Source organism: Salvia miltiorrhiza, chromosome 3 (assembly GCF_028751815.1).
Source record: "Salvia miltiorrhiza cultivar Shanhuang (shh) chromosome 3, IMPLAD_Smil_shh, whole genome shotgun sequence".
NCBI lineage: Eukaryota > Viridiplantae > Streptophyta > Magnoliopsida > Lamiales > Lamiaceae > Salvia > Salvia miltiorrhiza.
Window position 1 is genome coordinate 48,454,660 of NC_080389.1, and position 16,830 is coordinate 48,471,489.

General features: G+C 36.9%; 3 protein-coding genes and 1 pseudogene across 7 annotated transcripts; 2 read left to right on the plus strand and 2 right to left on the minus strand.

Moving 5' to 3' along the window:
- Positions 1–410: 410 nt before the first annotated feature.
- LOC131016278 (ubiquinone biosynthesis protein COQ4 homolog, mitochondrial-like) lies at positions 411–2,391 on the plus strand. 2 transcript variants are annotated; one of them, XM_057944925.1, is made up of 3 exons: positions 411–546; positions 735–974; positions 1,751–2,391. In XM_057944925.1, exons 2-3 carry the CDS (start codon positions 792–794, stop codon positions 2,252–2,254), a joined length of 687 nt encoding a protein of 228 aa, XP_057800908.1. In that variant the 5' UTR covers positions 411–546; positions 735–791; the 3' UTR covers positions 2,255–2,391. The 2 variants fall into 2 exon arrangements, with proteins under 2 accessions (XP_057800908.1, XP_057800909.1); XM_057944926.1 differs by having other exon boundaries at positions 430–974.
- Positions 2,392–3,148: 757 nt separating this feature from the next.
- LOC131018920 (protein SPIRAL1-like 1) lies at positions 3,149–5,208 on the minus strand. The gene is made up of 3 exons (XM_057947609.1): positions 5,155–5,208; positions 3,934–4,233; positions 3,149–3,398 (listed from the first exon to the last, which is right to left on the minus strand). The coding sequence occupies exons 1-3, from the start codon at positions 5,206–5,208 to the stop codon at positions 3,312–3,314; spliced, it is 441 nt and encodes a 146-aa protein (XP_057803592.1). The 3' UTR covers positions 3,149–3,311.
- Positions 5,062–10,509, plus strand: LOC131016282 (protein SPIRAL1-like 1). Of its 4 annotated transcripts, XM_057944934.1 has the most exons (5): positions 6,322–6,781; positions 7,093–7,181; positions 7,608–7,663; positions 9,221–9,520; positions 10,056–10,509. In XM_057944934.1, exons 4-5 carry the CDS (start codon positions 9,260–9,262, stop codon positions 10,140–10,142), a joined length of 348 nt encoding a protein of 115 aa, XP_057800917.1. In that variant the 5' UTR covers positions 6,322–6,781; positions 7,093–7,181; positions 7,608–7,663; positions 9,221–9,259; the 3' UTR covers positions 10,143–10,509. The 4 variants fall into 4 exon arrangements, with proteins under 4 accessions (XP_057800920.1, XP_057800917.1, XP_057800919.1 ...); XM_057944937.1 differs by lacking the exons at positions 6,322–6,781; positions 7,093–7,181; positions 7,608–7,663 and adding an exon at positions 5,062–5,258; XM_057944936.1 differs by lacking the exons at positions 6,322–6,781; positions 7,093–7,181; positions 7,608–7,663 and adding an exon at positions 8,608–8,707.
- Positions 10,510–10,558: 49 nt separating this feature from the next.
- On the minus strand, positions 10,559–11,203 carry LOC131018921 (ubiquinone biosynthesis protein COQ4 homolog, mitochondrial-like; annotated as a pseudogene).
- Between the last annotated feature and the right edge of the window lie 5,627 nt (positions 11,204–16,830).

A 16,830-nucleotide genomic window follows, 5' to 3' on the forward strand; every position in this document is an offset into this window, starting at 1 on the left:
GTGTTACGGAAGCATGTTGGGCCATGGTTTATTTTGTAAGGAACTCTATAGGGTATTTTAGCATTAAGTTGTGGTTTTGGGGATATTTGTGAACATTTGTATTTATGTTGGGGCTGATTTGCAATTACTCAAAATGGGTATGGGAAAAACCAAACATAATCCAAAGATGATGTATTTACACCAAAGATTTAAAGTTTATGGGAAAAACCAAAATCTGGATAAAGATTGTGGATTTAGAACAAATTAACCCTATAATATATAGATTTACAAGTCAATAATAATAATAATAATAATAATAATAATAATAATAATAATAATAATAATAATAATAATAATAATAATAAATAGTAATTATTATTATTATTATTATTATTATTATTATTATTATTATTATTATTATTATTATTATTATTTGATTTGATACTAAACACCCATCATCATTCTTCTTGAACCCTAATTCCCCTTCTCCCTCGTCTGCATATTGAATTCCAGATTTTGCATCTTCAATTCCAGAGTTTGGGGACACAACAACAGATTGAAGAAGAGGTATTTATGGAAGATGATCTCACCTTACATTTCTTTTTTTATGGTGAAGATGTTGAATGAATTTTGTTGATGTGATTACTGAAATCCATGTTTATGCGTAAAATTGCTGAAATCACGTCTGAAATTGTTGCCGAAATCATGTTTATTTAACTATGTCTGCATCTCCCGATTCCTACATTCTCGCATAGCCTCAGCGCCGCACATATTGGTGCGCTTCAGCGTGGCTTTGGCTTGAGGCGCGGGAGATGATAGGGGGTGGTCGAGTGAAACTCAAGGGATGGCAGCAAGCTGCTGTTGCAGTTAGATCAGCTGTTGGAGCGTTGTTGGATCCGCGAAGAGCTGATTTGATAGCTGCTCTTGGGGAGACCACTGGAAAGCCTGCATTTCAAAGGGTTCTTGAGAGAATGAAGACAAGTCCAGAAGGGAGGGTGAGCTTTTCATTCATCACAAAAATAAAATTGCTGCTATTATTTACTTTTTTACACATTATTTCTTAGAGACTAATTTAGTTTCTCGACTGGTTTCATTTGATGTTCGCAGTGTACATTTCGTTTATAGATATTAAGAGGCAAATTGTTCTTAACACATCCATATTAGCTGGAGAAGAACCCAACATACTAATCTTTTCAGGCTTGTTGCAAGCATTCTTACTCATTTGTTATTGTAGAGCCTTCAAGGATTATGACCTTGATCTTTCTGCAACCTCAGTTTTGAATCTGGTTGGACCATATTTGGACCTCAGTTCATTAAATTAGTGCATCTGGCCTTATCACTAAGTTAAGTAGCATTACCTGAACAAAGATGGTTGTAGGAACTTTTAGTTGCAAGATCTGTTAGCTGATGTTTTTGGAACTTTTGAGAGTACTCGCCTGGCAATCTCGTACAATTCCAGGGTGTAGGAAGTTCTATTTTTGATGGATTGAAGTCGTAAGCATCATGGTTAGTTTAGGCATCTAAACATCAGATAGGCAATCTTGTTAGATTTGCTCTTTTGCTCTTTGTTGGTTTAGGCTTAGAAGTTTGATTTTTAGACATCACATATCGAATGGGATGCTGGAAAACACACTTATATGCGAAAAGACAAGGAAATTTGGAGATTTCTCCGTGACTTTTAGGTGCAAGTGATTTGTTGGTATCCTTAACTACAGATCTTATTATCTCAGTTGATGATTGATGAATAAGCTTTTAATGAACTCCTCCACAGGCTGTACTACTGGAGCGCCCTCGTGTCATCTTTGCTAACGTAGGGCATGCATGGGACCTTCCGCCAAACACATTTGGTGCGACTTATGCTAAGTTTATGGGATCCAGGAACTTCTCTCCTGATGACAGGCCACCTATCAGGTTCATGGAAACAGAAGAAATAGCCCATCTTGCAACACGCGCTCGTGAAGTGCACGACTTCTGGCACACCCTGTTTGACCTACCTACCAATTTGATTGGCGAATCAGCATTGAAGGTCATAGAATTTGAGCAGATGCTTCTCCCCATGTGCGCCCTATCGGTTGCAGGGGGGACTGCCCGATTCAGCCAAAGTCAGAGGAATTTGTTCTACCAGCATTACTTCCCTTGGGCTCTCCGTGCAGGCGTGAGATGCACTGATCTGATGTGTGTGTATTATGAGCGCCATTTTGATGAGGACTTGGAAGATGTTCGTTGGAGATGGGGAATTGTTCCTGCTCCTCCTCCCCCGCTACGTGCAGCCTGAAATCAACACGTAGTTCTTTCCCCTTAAGAATAAAGCAGAGAGCTTTTCTTTCCTTACAATGTGATAGTAGCCTTTCTGATCTTGTATCATAATTTTACTGGCTTATTTTTGTAACAGGATTTGTTTTTTTAGGAGCTTTTCTTTTTCCAAACAGCAAAGAGTAATAATACCCTTTTCCAGTATGAAAAATCCTATAAAATCACAATAATACAATCTAGAATATGTATGGATGTAAACGAGCCAAGCTACTCGTGAGCTATTCGACGTTCGACTCGATAAAAGCTCGTTCGATAATTTAATGAACAGCTCGTTTAGCTAAACAAGCCAAGCTTGAGCATGACGATGCTCGGCTCGTTAGCTCGTGAACAAGCTCGTGAAGTGATTTATCTTAAAAACATAAGATTATTCATTAAATGTCTTACTATATTTTATAGTATATGTAGTAATATTTGGATTAAGTATCTAATTAACATTATTTATTTATAAGAAAATAGTAAATATATTATATTTTTGTGAATAAAATAACTTATATATTTGAAAATTAACTTATGTATTAGGAAAATAACTAAAATTTTAAATAAAAATTTAAATTTAAAAAGCTCGATTAGGCTCGGCACTGTATTCGACTCGATTAAAGCTCGATCGATAATTAATCAAACAGCTCGATTAGCTAAACGAGCCAAGCTTGAACAAGACACTATTCGGCTCGGCTCGATTAAACCCCTAAGAATATGGTTTAGTTATTTTACAAAGGAAGCCTTTTTGAGAGATGCTTATTATTATTCACCCAAACACAACTAAGATGTAGCGATTCACACTTCAAATTTACCAACGAATTCATATTTGTCTGTAGAAAAACTATTGACAACTCTTGCAACAGAGTCGCAATACCATAATTTGCTACTACATTTACAAACAAATAACCAAAAACCTTAAACAGAAACATCCCACGAGGCTTGCAGCAAAGGCGCAAAATACCATATTGCTGCCACATTTTTACAAATAAATGTCTTGAAACACACTTTGGCGATCCCGGCTGCAGGACCCTGGCTGTTGCTTAGTTACTGCTGCTGCCGCCACCAAAAAGGTAACCCAAAGAAGAACCTCCTTCGGGAGCAGCATGAACCTTAGTTGATGGTCGATCCTGAGACAAAGCAATGGTTCTAAACACACAAAATGCGAAGCATTGGACTGGACCTAGAGGAGTTGATGGACAAAATGATACCAGAAACATGACAAGTATGCACTCACTAATCACTACATTAAATCACTAACTCTCAGGCTCTGTCCTAAATCCTAATCAATTCGTTGTGGAGCTTTTTTGTTTCCTCTATCCAGTTACCTTTTGGTACATGATGAATTAGTTAAGGAAATATACATCCCTTATATATCAAATATCACAAACAACAATGTGAATTTATCCTTCACGTGAGAACTAAAATTTGGATGGTTGTCACCACATGCCTACTTAGCATTATTGTTGTGCCGGATGCCAAGAGTTGAACCACTCATAGTAATCAGATTGTAAGAGAAACACATCATCATCCAATCAAGATAACAAAGGAATGGAATTGGATATAATGAAAAGAAACCAAGAACTTCATAATGCCAAAATACCACAATCAAGTAACTTCATCAAAACCCACCAAACACATAATCTTGTTTCACCGGAGACATACCGTGATAAAATTGCAAGTACTCTGACCATCTGCTCTGACGTAGTTTTTGGTGGTGCTACTATGAATCCCTGCAGGAATCTGCTTGCTAACGTCTACTGGCTTAGGAGCGGCATTAGGCTTTGGCGAAGGTTCTTTACTAGCAACACTACTCTCACTCGGTACAGTTTGTGTTTTCCCCACTGCTGGTTTTGGAGCCTCACCGCTACCAAACAAGTAACCCAACGAACTCTGCCCTCCACCGCTGCTAACTCCACGATCTATATCTCCTATTCGTCTATGATCAAAAGTTACAATCTTAATCTGGGCAATGCAGATGGGTAGTGACAATCAGAACCTGATCAAATACTAAATTTTGTATGTCTATGTAGAAATTCCAAGAGAATACAAACCAATAGATAGCCCTGATTTCAACTATGTAGAGAATCTTATTTCCTCCAACTTTAATTATCCAAACAAATATCAACTTTCAGTTTCTGAAACAATATTTTGCTTTAATCTAAGGCTGAGGGAAACCAATAATAAAAAATTAAGGATCCCACTATATAAACATCAGTATTAACCCAATAGGAAATGGCTAGCATGAGCAGCAACTTTGAACATCAATAATTATGCAGAACTAAATTTATTCTTCATGAATTTAACTAATTGCATCAACCATAATTGCAATTACAACTCCATAAATATGATATATAACACTTCACCAGAAAAGATCATAGCCCACAAATCAAATCAACAGCTATATACAATTGAGCAAACAATTCGAAAACATATCACGCATCAGCAAAGTGAAATGAGTTGGATTCAAGAACATACTTTTCTAATTACCTTTCACCTTTTCTTGATCAGATCTACCGTATGGAGCCATGAAAAATATTATGGAGCACGAGGTTACTGCTTCCGGTCATTTATTGAATCTTCCAGGGGGGGCTGGCAATGTAGAATTTGGAATTTAGCGGAAGGGCAGCCAATGAGTGATGGTGCGAGAGTGGAGGGAGTAATTTCGGAGTGGATATAGCAGTTTCTCTCTAGGTGACCCAAAATGCAAATACATATAAAGTGGGCCTCGCTTTTAAAAGGAGCATGAGTGAGGGCCACTTTATATGTATTTGCATTTTGGGTCACCTAGAGAGAAACTGCTATATCCACTCCGAAATTATTCCCTCCACTCTCGCACCATCACTCATTGGCTGTCCTTCCGCTAAATTCCAAATTCTACATTGCCAGCCCCCCTGTAAGATTCAATAAATGACTGGAAGCAGTAACCTCGTGCTCCATAATACTTTTCATGGCTCCATACGGTAGATCTGATCAAGAAAAGGTGAAAGGTAACTAGAAAAGTATGTTCTTGAATCCAACTCATTTCACTTTCCTGATGCGTGATATGTTTTCGAATTGTTTGCTCAATTGTATATAGCTGTTGATTTGATTTGTGGTCTATGATCTTTTCTGGTGGAGTGTTATGTATCATATTTATGGAGTTGTAATTGCAATTATGGTTGATGCAATTAGTTAAATTCATGAAGAATAAATTCAGTTCTGCATAATTATTGATGTTCAAAGTTGCTGCTCATGCCAGCCATTTCCTATTGGGTTAATACTGATGTTTATATAGTGGGATCCTTAATTTTTGATTATTGGTTTCCCGCAGCCTTAGATTAAAGCAAAATATTGTTTAAGAAACTGAAAGTTGATATTTGTTTGGATAATTAAAGTTGGAGGAAATAAGATTCTCTACATAGTTGAAATCAGGGCTATCTATTGGTTTGTATTCTCTTGGAATTTCTACATAGACATACAAAACTTCAGTATTTGATCACGGTTCTGATTGTCACTTCCCATCTGCATTGCCCAGATTAAGCTTGTAACTTTTGATCATAGACGAATAGAAGATATGGGTCGTGGAGTTAGCAGTCTTGGAGGGCAGAGTTCGTTGGGTTACTTGTTTGGTAGCGGTGAGGCTCCAAAACCAGCAGTGGGGAAAGCACAAGTTGCACCGTGTGAGAGTAGTGTTCACTACAAGAAAACTGGTCGGACACCGACGGAATTAACAACGGACATCTGTCCGTCATTAATTATCGACGGAATGACGATGTATCTTCAATTCTCGATTAGACGATCGATTTACCAACGGAATACCGACGGAAAATTTCCCGGGTAAATTCCCGCGTAATTAACGATGGATTTACCGACGGACGACTGATGGAATTTTAACGACGGACATTTTTCCGTTGCTAATGTATTTTTTTTAATATTCTGAATTTTTGGCTTTAAAAATACCGATGGAATCTCATTCCGTCGTTAGTACCGACGGAAATTAATCCGATGTTAAATTATTTTTCAATTTTTGCAGGTTTTTTTTAATAATTTTAAAACTTAAAAAAACGGCCTTCTACCAAAAGCATCAGTGACGCTTGTTCCTCACTTTGAAATCCCTAAATCCCTAACCCTTCTCAAAAGCAACAGTCGCGCCGCCCACCACCCTCCTCCGCCACCATCTCCGCCGGAAATCAGTCTCCTGCAGACCGCCGCAATCTCCGCCCTTGCTGTGAAGTCGCCGCTGCCGCCGTACCTAAATCCCTAAATCCCTAACAATCGCGCCGCCCACCACCCTCCTCCGCCGGAAATCAGTCTCCTGCAGACCGCCGCAAACTCCGCCCTTGCTGTGAAGTCGCCGCTGCCGCCGTCCACTCCGATCTGCTGGACTTCCAGAGAAGGCGAAGTCTCCGCCGCCTGCCTCCGCCGTCCATTCCGGCCGCCTGCGTTGAACCTGCCGCCCTTGCCTCCGTCGGCCAATATAACTCCATCGTCTCCTTCATTCTGAGCTCAGAAACGCCCCAACCAAAATCTGGTGAGTTGAGATTTTTTTTTTCTAAATGTTCTGGAAATCAGCCGCTAATTATGTGTATAAGAACTGAATTTAATCCTTTTTGTGTTGGACTCATCGTTTGATTTTCAGCCTATGAACTGAATTTAATCCTTGTCTGCCCTAAGAAATGGCTTTCGCATATCTCTACTTTGTTAACATGAATAAGAAATGATATTCACGAACATTCAAAGAAATTATTAGACACTCTTATCATTTGGATAAAAAATGTTGCTTATATTTTTTTTTGCTTTAAGATAATTCTTTTGTTGATTTGGATTAATTCTCATTTGTAGTATACCACTCCATCCTTGATTCTTGTGGAATAAAGAAACTAGTCGAGGACAACAAGAGAAAAGAGAGCAAAGAAGTGTGATCAATAAAGGTTAGTTTTTTGGAAATTTCTTTTAATATTTCATATTTGTATAGTTTATTTGAAATTATTTATATGTGATAGGATTTATTTTAGGGTGTGGAGATTAAATGAAGGGGCGTGGTAGTCGTGAGGAGTGGAGATATATGGATGATGTCTGTGGTATTATCTAATGTTAATTATAATTATAATGTGGGCATGCAAATGTACAAATATTACACATTCTATTTGGGAGAATAAATGAATAAATATATTCGGTTGTCAAAAGGGATGATTGATTTCCAACAGAGCCTTTTGTTCCTTTCTTTTAATTCCTTTCATCTGCAACTCTGTTACTAATTTTGAATTTTGTTTCAATATTTTGTTTTTTGTGTTGTTGGTTAGTCAAATATTTGATTGTAAGGAAGGTGATTATTAAAATAAAAATTGGTGATGTAGGGGAAAAAGAGGACGACGAGTGAAGGAGAACAAGAAAAAAGAGCAAGGAAAAAAAAGTAAGTTTTCACTATATTATCTATTGTTTTGCTACTATGGCTCAAATGGTAGCCATAGTTTGAATTATTAAACATAGATGAGCATGTATCTAGGTGTTTTATTTTTGTATATATTAGATGAGCATGTATCTAGGTAGTAAATGGAGATTAGGTTGGGGGATGGCTGTGTTCCATCCCATTTTGTTGCTGCGGTGATGGCTTGGAGCCGCGTACGTGTTTGTGTGTTTGATTTATAGAATTTGTGTTGAACATGTGTTATATTATCATAGTATCTTTTAATGTTCTATAGACTTAGAGATTAGTAAAACTTTAAAAATCAATAGATTTTAAATTTCTAACATACTTAAATGAACCAAATTGTAGAAATGAGTGAAAATCGTGAGTGGATGTATCGGCGTTTTCTACCTGATGGAGCTTTGAATCCCGATTTTCAAAGAGGTCTTCAAGGTTTTATTGATTACGCTAAAAGTAGACGAGATTTAATGGATGGTGAAAAAATTAGGTGTCCGTGTAGGAAATGCGATAATATACGTTTCCATACTAAAAATAATGTTCAGTATCACATTGCAAAGAACGGATTTGTGCGGGATTACCATATTTGGAGGTTTCATAGTGAAATTGAAATGCCCACGACTGTATATCATAATTTTGAAGAAGAAGAGGCTAATGAAGATAATTATCAGAATATGGTTATGGATATTGCTGCATCCCAATATAACATTCAAAACATCGAAGAACCCCCAAATTTGGAGGCCCAATTGTTATATAATATGTTGAAAGCAGTGGATAAAGAGTTGTGGCCCGGTTGCAAAACTCATTCACAATTGTCTCTTGTTGCTCGTGTAATGAGTTTAAAAGCAGAGGGGAATATGTCCGAAAGATGTTTTGATCAGTGGCTTGAGTTGATAAAAGAGATCCTTCCTGATAATAATTTGGCTCCTACTAATTTTTACGACACTAAAAAGTTACTAAGTGGGATGGGGCTACCTGCGCAAAGAATTGATTGTAGATCTGATCAAGAAAAGGTGAAAGATAATTAGAAAAGTATGTTCTTGAATCCAACTCATTTCACTTTACTGATGCGTGATATGTTTTCGAATTGTTTGCTCAATTGTATATAGCTGTTGATTTGATTTGTGGGCTATGATCTTTTCTGGTGGAGTGTTATGTATCATATTTATGGAGTTGTAATTGCAATTATGGTTGATGCAATTAGTTAAATTCATGAAGAATAAATTCAGTTCTGCATAATTATTGATGTTCAAAGTTGCTGCTCATGCCAGCCATTTCCTATTGGGTTAATACTGATGTTTATATAGTGGGATCCTTAATTTTTGATTATTGGTTTCCCGCAGCCTTAGATTAAAGCAAAATATTGTTTCAGAAACTGAAAGTTGATATTTGTTTGGATAATTAAAGTTGGAGGAAATAAGATTCTCTACATAGTTGAAATCAGGGCTATCTATTGGTTTGTATTCTCTTGGAATTTCTACATAGACATACAAAATTTAGTATTTGATCAGGTTCTGATTGTCACTTCCCATCTGCATTGCCCAGATTAAGCTTGTAACTTTTGATCATAGACGAATAGGAGATATGGGTCGTGGAGTTAGCAGCGGTGGAGGGCAGAGTTCGTTGGGTTACTTGTTTGGTAGCGGTGAGGCTCCAAAACCAGCAGTGGGGAAAGCACAAGCTGCACCGAGTGAGAGTAGTGTTGCTAGTAAAGAACCTTCGCCAAAGCCTAATGCCGCTCCTAAGCCAGTAGACGTTAGCAAGCAGATTCCTGCAGGGATTCATAGTAGCACCACCAACAACTACGTCAGAGCAGATGGTCAGAGTACTTGCAATTTTATCACGGTATGTCTCTGGTGAAACAAGATTATGTGTTTGGTGGGTTTTGATGAAGTTACTTGATTGTGGTATTTTGGCATTATGAAGTTCTTGGTTTCTTTTCATTCTATCCAATTCCATTCCTTTGTTATCTTGATTGGATGATGATGTGTTTCTCTTACAATCTGATTACTATGTGTGGTTCAATTCTTGGCATCCGGCACAACAATAATGCTAAGTAGGCATGTGGTGACAACCATCCAAATTTTAGTTCTCACATGAAAGATAAATTCAAATTGCTGTTTGTGATATTTGATATATAAGGGATGTATATTTCCTTAACTAATTCATCATGTACCAAAAGGTAACTGGATAGAGGAAACAGAAAAGCTCCACAACGAATTGATTAGGATTTAGGACAGAGCCTGAGAGTTAGTGATTTAATGTAGTGATTAGTGAGTGCATACTTGTCATGTTTCTGGTATCATTTTGTCCATCAACTCCTCTAGGTCCAGTCCAATGCTTCGCATTTTGTGTGTTTAGAACCATTGCTTTGTCTCAGGATCGACCATCAACTAAGGTTCATGCTGCTCCCGGAGGAAGTTCTTCTTTGGGTTACCTTTTTGGTGGCGGCAGCAGCAGCAACTAAGCCACAACCAGGGTCCTGCAGCCGGGATCGCCAAAGTGTGTTTCGAGACATTTATTTGTAAAAATGTGGCAGCAATATGGTATTTTGCGTCTTTGCTGCAAGCCTCATGGGATGTTTCTGTTTAAGGTTTTGGGTTATTTGTTTGTAAATGTAGCAGCAAATTATGGTATTGCGTCTCTGCTGCAAGAGTTGTCAATAGTTTTTCTACAGACAAATATGAATTCGTTGGTAAATTTGAAGTGTGAATCGCTACATCTTAGTTGTGTTTGGATGCATAATAATAAGCATCTCTCAAAAAGGCTTCCTTTGTAAAATAACTAAACCATATTCTAGATTGTATTATTGTGATTTTATGGGATTTTTCATACTGGAACAGGGTATTATTACTCTTCGCTGTTTGGAAAAAGAAAAGCTCCTAAAAAAACAGATCCTGTTACAAAAATAAGCCAATAAAATTATGATACAAGATCAGAAAGGCTACTATCACATTGTAAGGAAAGAAAAGCTCTCTGCTTTATTCTTAAGGGGAAAGAACTACGTGTTGATTTCAGGCTGCACGTAGCGGGGGAGGAGGAGCAGGAACAATTCCCCATCTCCGACGAACATCTTCCAAGTCCTCATCAAAATGGCGCTCATAATACACACACATCAGATCAGTGCATCTCACGCCTGCACGGAGAGCCCAAGGGAAGTAATGCTGGTAGAACAAATTCCTCTGACTTTGGCTGAATCGGTTGCCCCCCTGCAACCGATAGGGCGCACATGGGGAGAAGCATCTGCTCAAATTCTATGACCTTCAATGCTGATTCGCCAATCAAATTGGTAGGTAGGTCAAACAGGGTGTGCCAGAAGTCGTGCACTTCACGAGCGCGTGTTGCAACATAGGCTATTTCTTCTGTTTCCATGAACTTGACAGGTGGTCTGTCATCAGGAGAGAAGTTCCTGGATCCCATAAACTTAGCATATGCCGCACCAAATGTGTTTGGCGGAAGGTCCCATGCATGCCCTACGTTAGCAGAGATGACACGAGGGCGCTCCAGTAGTACAGCCTGTGGAGGAGTTCATTAAAAGCTTATTCATCAATCATCAACTGAGATAATAAGATCTGTAGTTAAGGTCATAGAATTTGAGCAGATGCTTCTCCCCATGTGCGCCCTATCGGTTGCAGGGGGGCAACCGATTCAGCCAAAGTCAGAGGAATTTGTTCTACCAGCATTACTTCCCTTGGGCTCTCCGTGCAGGCGTGAGATGCACTGATCTGATGTGTGTGTATTATGAGCGCCATTTTGATGAGGTCTTAGAAGATGTTCGTCGGAGATGGGGAATTGTTCCTGCTCCTCCTCCGCTAGGGGTGCCGCCGGTTCCGGGCCCGAACCGGCGGTTCAGGGTCGAGAATCCGGCGAACCTGAACCGGCCCGGATGAAATGTAAAGGGCCGGTTTTCTGACCCTGAACCGGCGGTTCCGGGCTTTTTCCTTTTTTTTAATTTTTTTTTGTTTTCTTTTTTATGAAATTAAATGATTTGTGATGAAATTTCAAAATTCTAATTCAACTTAAATCTTAAAATATATAATATAAATGACTTGTGTAGAAAATTTAATGATTGTGATGAAATTAAATGATTTATGTCATATTTTTTTTTTCCTTTTATGCAATTAAATGATTTATGTCATATTTTTAAATTAAATGACTTGTGTTGAAAATGTATATTTTATGAAATTAAATGATTTGTGATGAAATTTCAAAATTTTAATTCAACTTTAAATATAAATTATAAACATGTGTTGAAATCGAAAATATAAACATGTAATATCTTTTATGTCATATTTTTAAATTAAATGACTTGTTGAAAATTTATATTTTATGAAATTAAATGATTTGTGATGAAATTTCAAAAATTTAATTCAACTTTAAATATAAATTATAAACATGTGTTGAAATCGAAAATATAAACATGTAATATCTTTTATGTCATATTTTTAAATTAAATGACTTGTTGAAAATTTATATTTTATGAAATTAAATGATTTGTGATGAAATTTCAAAATTTTAATTCAACTTTAAATATAAATTATAAACATGTGTTGAAATCGAAAATATAAACATGTAATATCTTTTATGTCATATTTTTAAATTAAATGACTTGTTGAAAATTTATATTTTATGAAATTAAATGATTTGTGATGAAATTTCAAAATTTTAATTCAACGTTAAATATAAATTATAAACCTGTGTAGAAATCGAAAATATAAACATGTAATATCTTTTATGTCATATTTTTAAATTAAATGACTTGTTGAAAATTTATATTTTATAAACATGACAATTAATATATTTTTAACATAATATTTTGTTATGTCATCATAATTCTTAAGTAAATAAGTAATGCTTGTGCTTGTTTTTTTTTATTAAATGACTTGTGTTGAAAATTGAAATACAATAAAAGTACAATAATTCTAACACATTGACAATCAAAATAATGCATACAAATTGAATTTATTCTATGTATACAAAAAATATTATAAGGATACAAATTACAATCTTCAAAATTGAATAAGTAAACAAACTAACACTAACTAAATAACTAATTCATTACAAGTTTACAATAAATTCCGAAAGAGAGTTGTCTAACAGGGGGAAAAAAATAAAAAAAATTAAGGGCTTGAGCTCAATTTTAATATAAATATTAAAATTGAGTGGCCTACGTATCTTCATTGAATAATGAAGAATCAAAGCCCACGTAGTTCTTTTACCTTAACTTACCTAATCGTAGTCCTCGACGGGCTCGGATAGTTCGGACTCGGTGAATTCATCGTTTGGGCTCTCGTCGGCTTGATCCCATTCATTCTCTTGTTGTCGCAACTCGGCTTTGGACCAATCATTAAGCAACATGGTGGCCTCCATGTTTCGAGGATCCATGGTGCTTCTTCTTTCGTCCAAGACAAGCCCACCAACGCTAAATGCTTGCTCGACGGAGACCGTGGAGGCCGGGACCGCGAATAACTCCTTGGCCATGGTGGCGAGTATGGGATATTCCCTCTCGTGCGAGGACCACCATCTCAAGACGTCAAATTGTATACCACCTACATTTTTGAAAGCAAATGTACTAGACAAATATATATCTAGCTCGTTAGTAGTATAGCTCCTTTGTGTATTCATAAATGAATAAGCGGCTTGAGCCCATTCGTTTTGATCAAAACTACTTCCTAAGGTGGAGGAGCCATATTGACCTTGTGAACTAGAAGTGCCACTTGAAGAGTATGAGGGGTTTGCAAGCATATATTTTTGTTCGTAGTCATTAAACAAAGTTCTAGGTGTGTTATCTATTCTATGTTTAATATCATCTAAGTTGGGAAGGTACCATTCTAGCATTTCATTATTTCTTAATCTTGACTCATAGATATCTCCAAAGCTACCATAATAAATTTCTAATAGACGATAAACACCACCAATTTTCATTGAAGGATCTAAAATCTTAGCAATTAAAAAAACATCGGGAATTTCAAGAAAATATTTAAGCCACTTAATGATCATTTGATATGATACATCATTCAAATCGTTTTTTTTTATAACAATCATTTAAAGCAATACCAATAAACATGCAATATTCTCAAACTTTAATACTAGTACAATAATAAACACCGGATAAATCCGTGGTAGCATTTTGAAAAACCTTTAAAAGTTGAAATAAACTACCACATTGTTTCCAATAAGAGGGTGATAAAAGCAAGTTAGCCTCGGGAGTTGCTATAAAAAAATCACATAAATGCTCAACATGTTCCATGGTAGATGCAAGCATGCCAAATGTTGAATTCCAACGTGTGGAAATATCTTTAACAAAATTTGTATATCGAATTTTTTTGTGACGACAATATTTTTGTCATTTTTTTGCCAATAGCGGCTTTTCTATGCAACATATTAACGGCTTGTCTAATGGGATCAACAACATTATTAATAAGAGTATAAGCATCTTGTACACATCTATTTAAAATATGACAAATACAACGAGCATGAAAATACCTACCTTCAAAAGAGGGTGCGCACGCGGCTTGTAACTCGGGAATGGAGGCGGTGTTGGCGGATGCATTATCAAATCCAACCGAAAATATCTTGTTTAAAATGCGATACTCATTTAACACAGAAACAATCAATTGAACAATATTAGTAGCATTATGTGTTTCATTGAAATCTCTAAATGCAATTAAACGTTTTTGAATTAACCAACATTCGTCAACCCAATGACAAGTAATACCCATATAAGAATATCTTTGGAAAGAATCACTCTATATGTCGGAACATATAGAAAAATTTTGATTTAAATTCTTAAAATATTTTCGTAAATCACGTTTTCTTTCTTTGGCTTGTCGCCAAATATTTTTGCACATAGAAGTTCGACCAATTTTTTTGGCGGCCGGATTATAAGCATTTTTCATAGTACGTTCAAAAGTAAATTTATCGGCATGCATAAAAGGCAAATGCTCCATTGAAACATAACGAGCCATGTAATCTCGAGCATTTTGTTGGTCATATTTCCATAAAACATTACCTTGTTCATTACCTTGTCGTTCGAAAGCTTCGGGATGCAGTTGCGTTTGAGTTGTATGGATTCCAAACTCGACAGTGTGTTGTCTCTCCATGTGCCTTATGAGGGTGCCATAACCCCCTCCCGCTTTCCATTGATAAGTAGCGTTGCAATAGTTGCAATAGGCAATGAACCTCTCGGGAGCATTTGGAGCATCATTTGGATGTTTTGGAGCAGGTTCCCTCCTAAAATGTTTTGTGAAAATGTTAGAAGAAAGTGATTTACTCTTACCCTTACCCTTACCTCTAGTGGGAGGGATTTCCTCCTCAACGTTGTGACGTGCTTGCTCGGCTTCCTCCTTCGCCTCTTCGTTACGAATTGTATGTGCATATTCTTCATCCTCCGCTTCTTGAAGTTGTCTAGCATATGCTTCATCGGCAGCCTCCCGACGTGAGCCGAATGGTCCTCGTTGAACTGGCACTTTCACCCTTATCCTAGAGGATGATGATGGAACTTGAACATTTTGAGTAAACTCGTGAGAAGTGGGAGTGCTATCAATATCTTCTTCGTGGTCGACATTGATAGACTTGCCACGGTTACCACGACCATGAGACATGATAACAAATAAACAAGTAGAGAAGAGAATATAGATAATAGAGGTTAGAGAATAATAAGCAAGAACAATAAAGTAAATGAGCAAGTGAGTGTAGTGATAGTGTAATTGAAATATATAATATAGTATAGTATAGTATTTAGTACTTAATAGTAGTAATATAATGTAAAGCAAGAACAATAAATTAAAGGAGCAAGTGAGTGTAGTGATAGTGTAATTGAAATATATAGTATAGTATTTAGTACTTAATAGTAGTACTAGTAATAATATAATGTAAAGCAAGAACAATAAATTAAAGGAGCAAGTGAGTGTAGTGATAGTGTAATTGAAATATATAGTATAGTATAGTATTTAGTACTTAATAGTAGTACTAGTAGTAATATAATGTAAAGCAAGAACAATAAAGTAAAGCAATTGAATAAGCAAGAGAATAGCTAAAGAATTATAGAGCAAGACCAATTTAACAAGAGCAATAGAAGTTTGATTTTTAGACATCACATATTGAATGGGATGCTGGAAAACACACTTATATGCGAAAAGACATGGAAATTTGGAGATTTCTCCGTGACTTTTAGGTGCAAGTGATTTGTTGGTATCCTTAACTACAGATCTTATTATCTCAGTTGATAATTGATGAATAAGCTTTTAATGAACTCCTCCACAGGCTGTACTACTGGAGCGCCCTCGTGTCATCTCTGCTAACGTAGGGCATGCATGGGACCTTCCGCCAAACACATTTGGTGCGGCATATGCTAAGTTTATGGGATCCAGGAACTTCTCTCCTGATGACAGGTCACCTGTCAGGTTCATGGAAACAGAAGAAATAGCTTATGTTGCAACACGCGCTCGTGAAGTGCACGACTTCTGGCACACCCTGTTTGACCTACCTACCAATTTGATTGGCGAATCAGCATCGAAGGTCATAGAATTTGAGCAGATGCTTCTCCCCATGTGCGCTCTATCGGTTGCAGGGGGGCAACCGATTCAGCCAAAGTCAGAGGAATTTGTTCTACCAGCATTACTTCCCTTGGGCTCTCCGTGCAGGCGTGAGATGCACTGATCTGATGTGTGTGTATTATGAGCGCCATTTTGATGAGGACTTGGAAGATGTTCGTCGGAGATGGGGAATTGTTCCTGCTCCTCCTCCCCCGCTACGTGCATCCTGAAATCAACACGTAGTTCTTTCCCCTTAAGAATAAAGCAGAGAACTTTTCTTTCCTTACAATGTGATAGTAGCCTTTCTGATCTTGTATCATAATTTTATTGGCTTATTTTTCTAACAGGATCTGTTTTTTTAGGAGCTTTTCTTTTTCCAAACAACAAAGAGTAATAATACCCTGTGTTGGGAACCTTGTGGAATATCCTAACCCTTGTTTTGATGATACCAAAATTCATAGGACTTAAATGTAATAGACTAGAATCGTTTTGAACTCAAGTGTTATAATTCGTTTCTAGTTTAGTTGCGGTGTCGAAGACTGAAGACTGAAGACTGAAGAACGAAGACTGAAGACTGAAGACTGCAGATACCAACTGAAGTATCAGTTGAAGAATCAG

What these genes read in the sequence shown, in the direction of transcription:
- LOC131016278 (XM_057944925.1), top strand. Translation starts at nt 792, where the DNA reads ATGATAGGGGGTGGTCGAGTGAAACTCAAGGGATGGCAGCAAGCTGCT. An exon ending in AGACAAGTCCAGAAGGGAGG is followed by an intron (nt 975 to 1,750) that starts GTGAGCTTTTCA and finishes ACTCCTCCACAG; the next exon opens with GCTGTACTACTGGAGCGCCC.
- LOC131018920 (XM_057947609.1), bottom strand. Translation starts at nt 5,208, where the DNA reads ATGGAGCACGAGGTTACTGCTTCCAGTCATTTATTGAATCTTACAGGG. An exon ending in TGAATCTTACAGGGGGGCTG is followed by an intron (nt 4,234 to 5,154) that starts GCAATGTAGAAT and finishes TGCATTGCCCAG; the next exon opens with ATTAAGATTGTAACTTTTGA. An exon ending in GTACTTGCAATTTTATCACG is followed by an intron (nt 3,399 to 3,933) that starts GTATGTCTCCGG and finishes GCTTTGTCTCAG; the next exon opens with GATCGACCATCAACTAAGGT.
- LOC131016282 (XM_057944937.1), top strand. Translation starts at nt 9,260, where the DNA reads ATGGGTCGTGGAGTTAGCAGCGGTGGAGGGCAGAGTTCGTTGGGTTAC. An exon ending in GTACTTGCAATTTTATCACG is followed by an intron (nt 9,521 to 10,055) that starts GTATGTCTCTGG and finishes GCTTTGTCTCAG; the next exon opens with GATCGACCATCAACTAAGGT.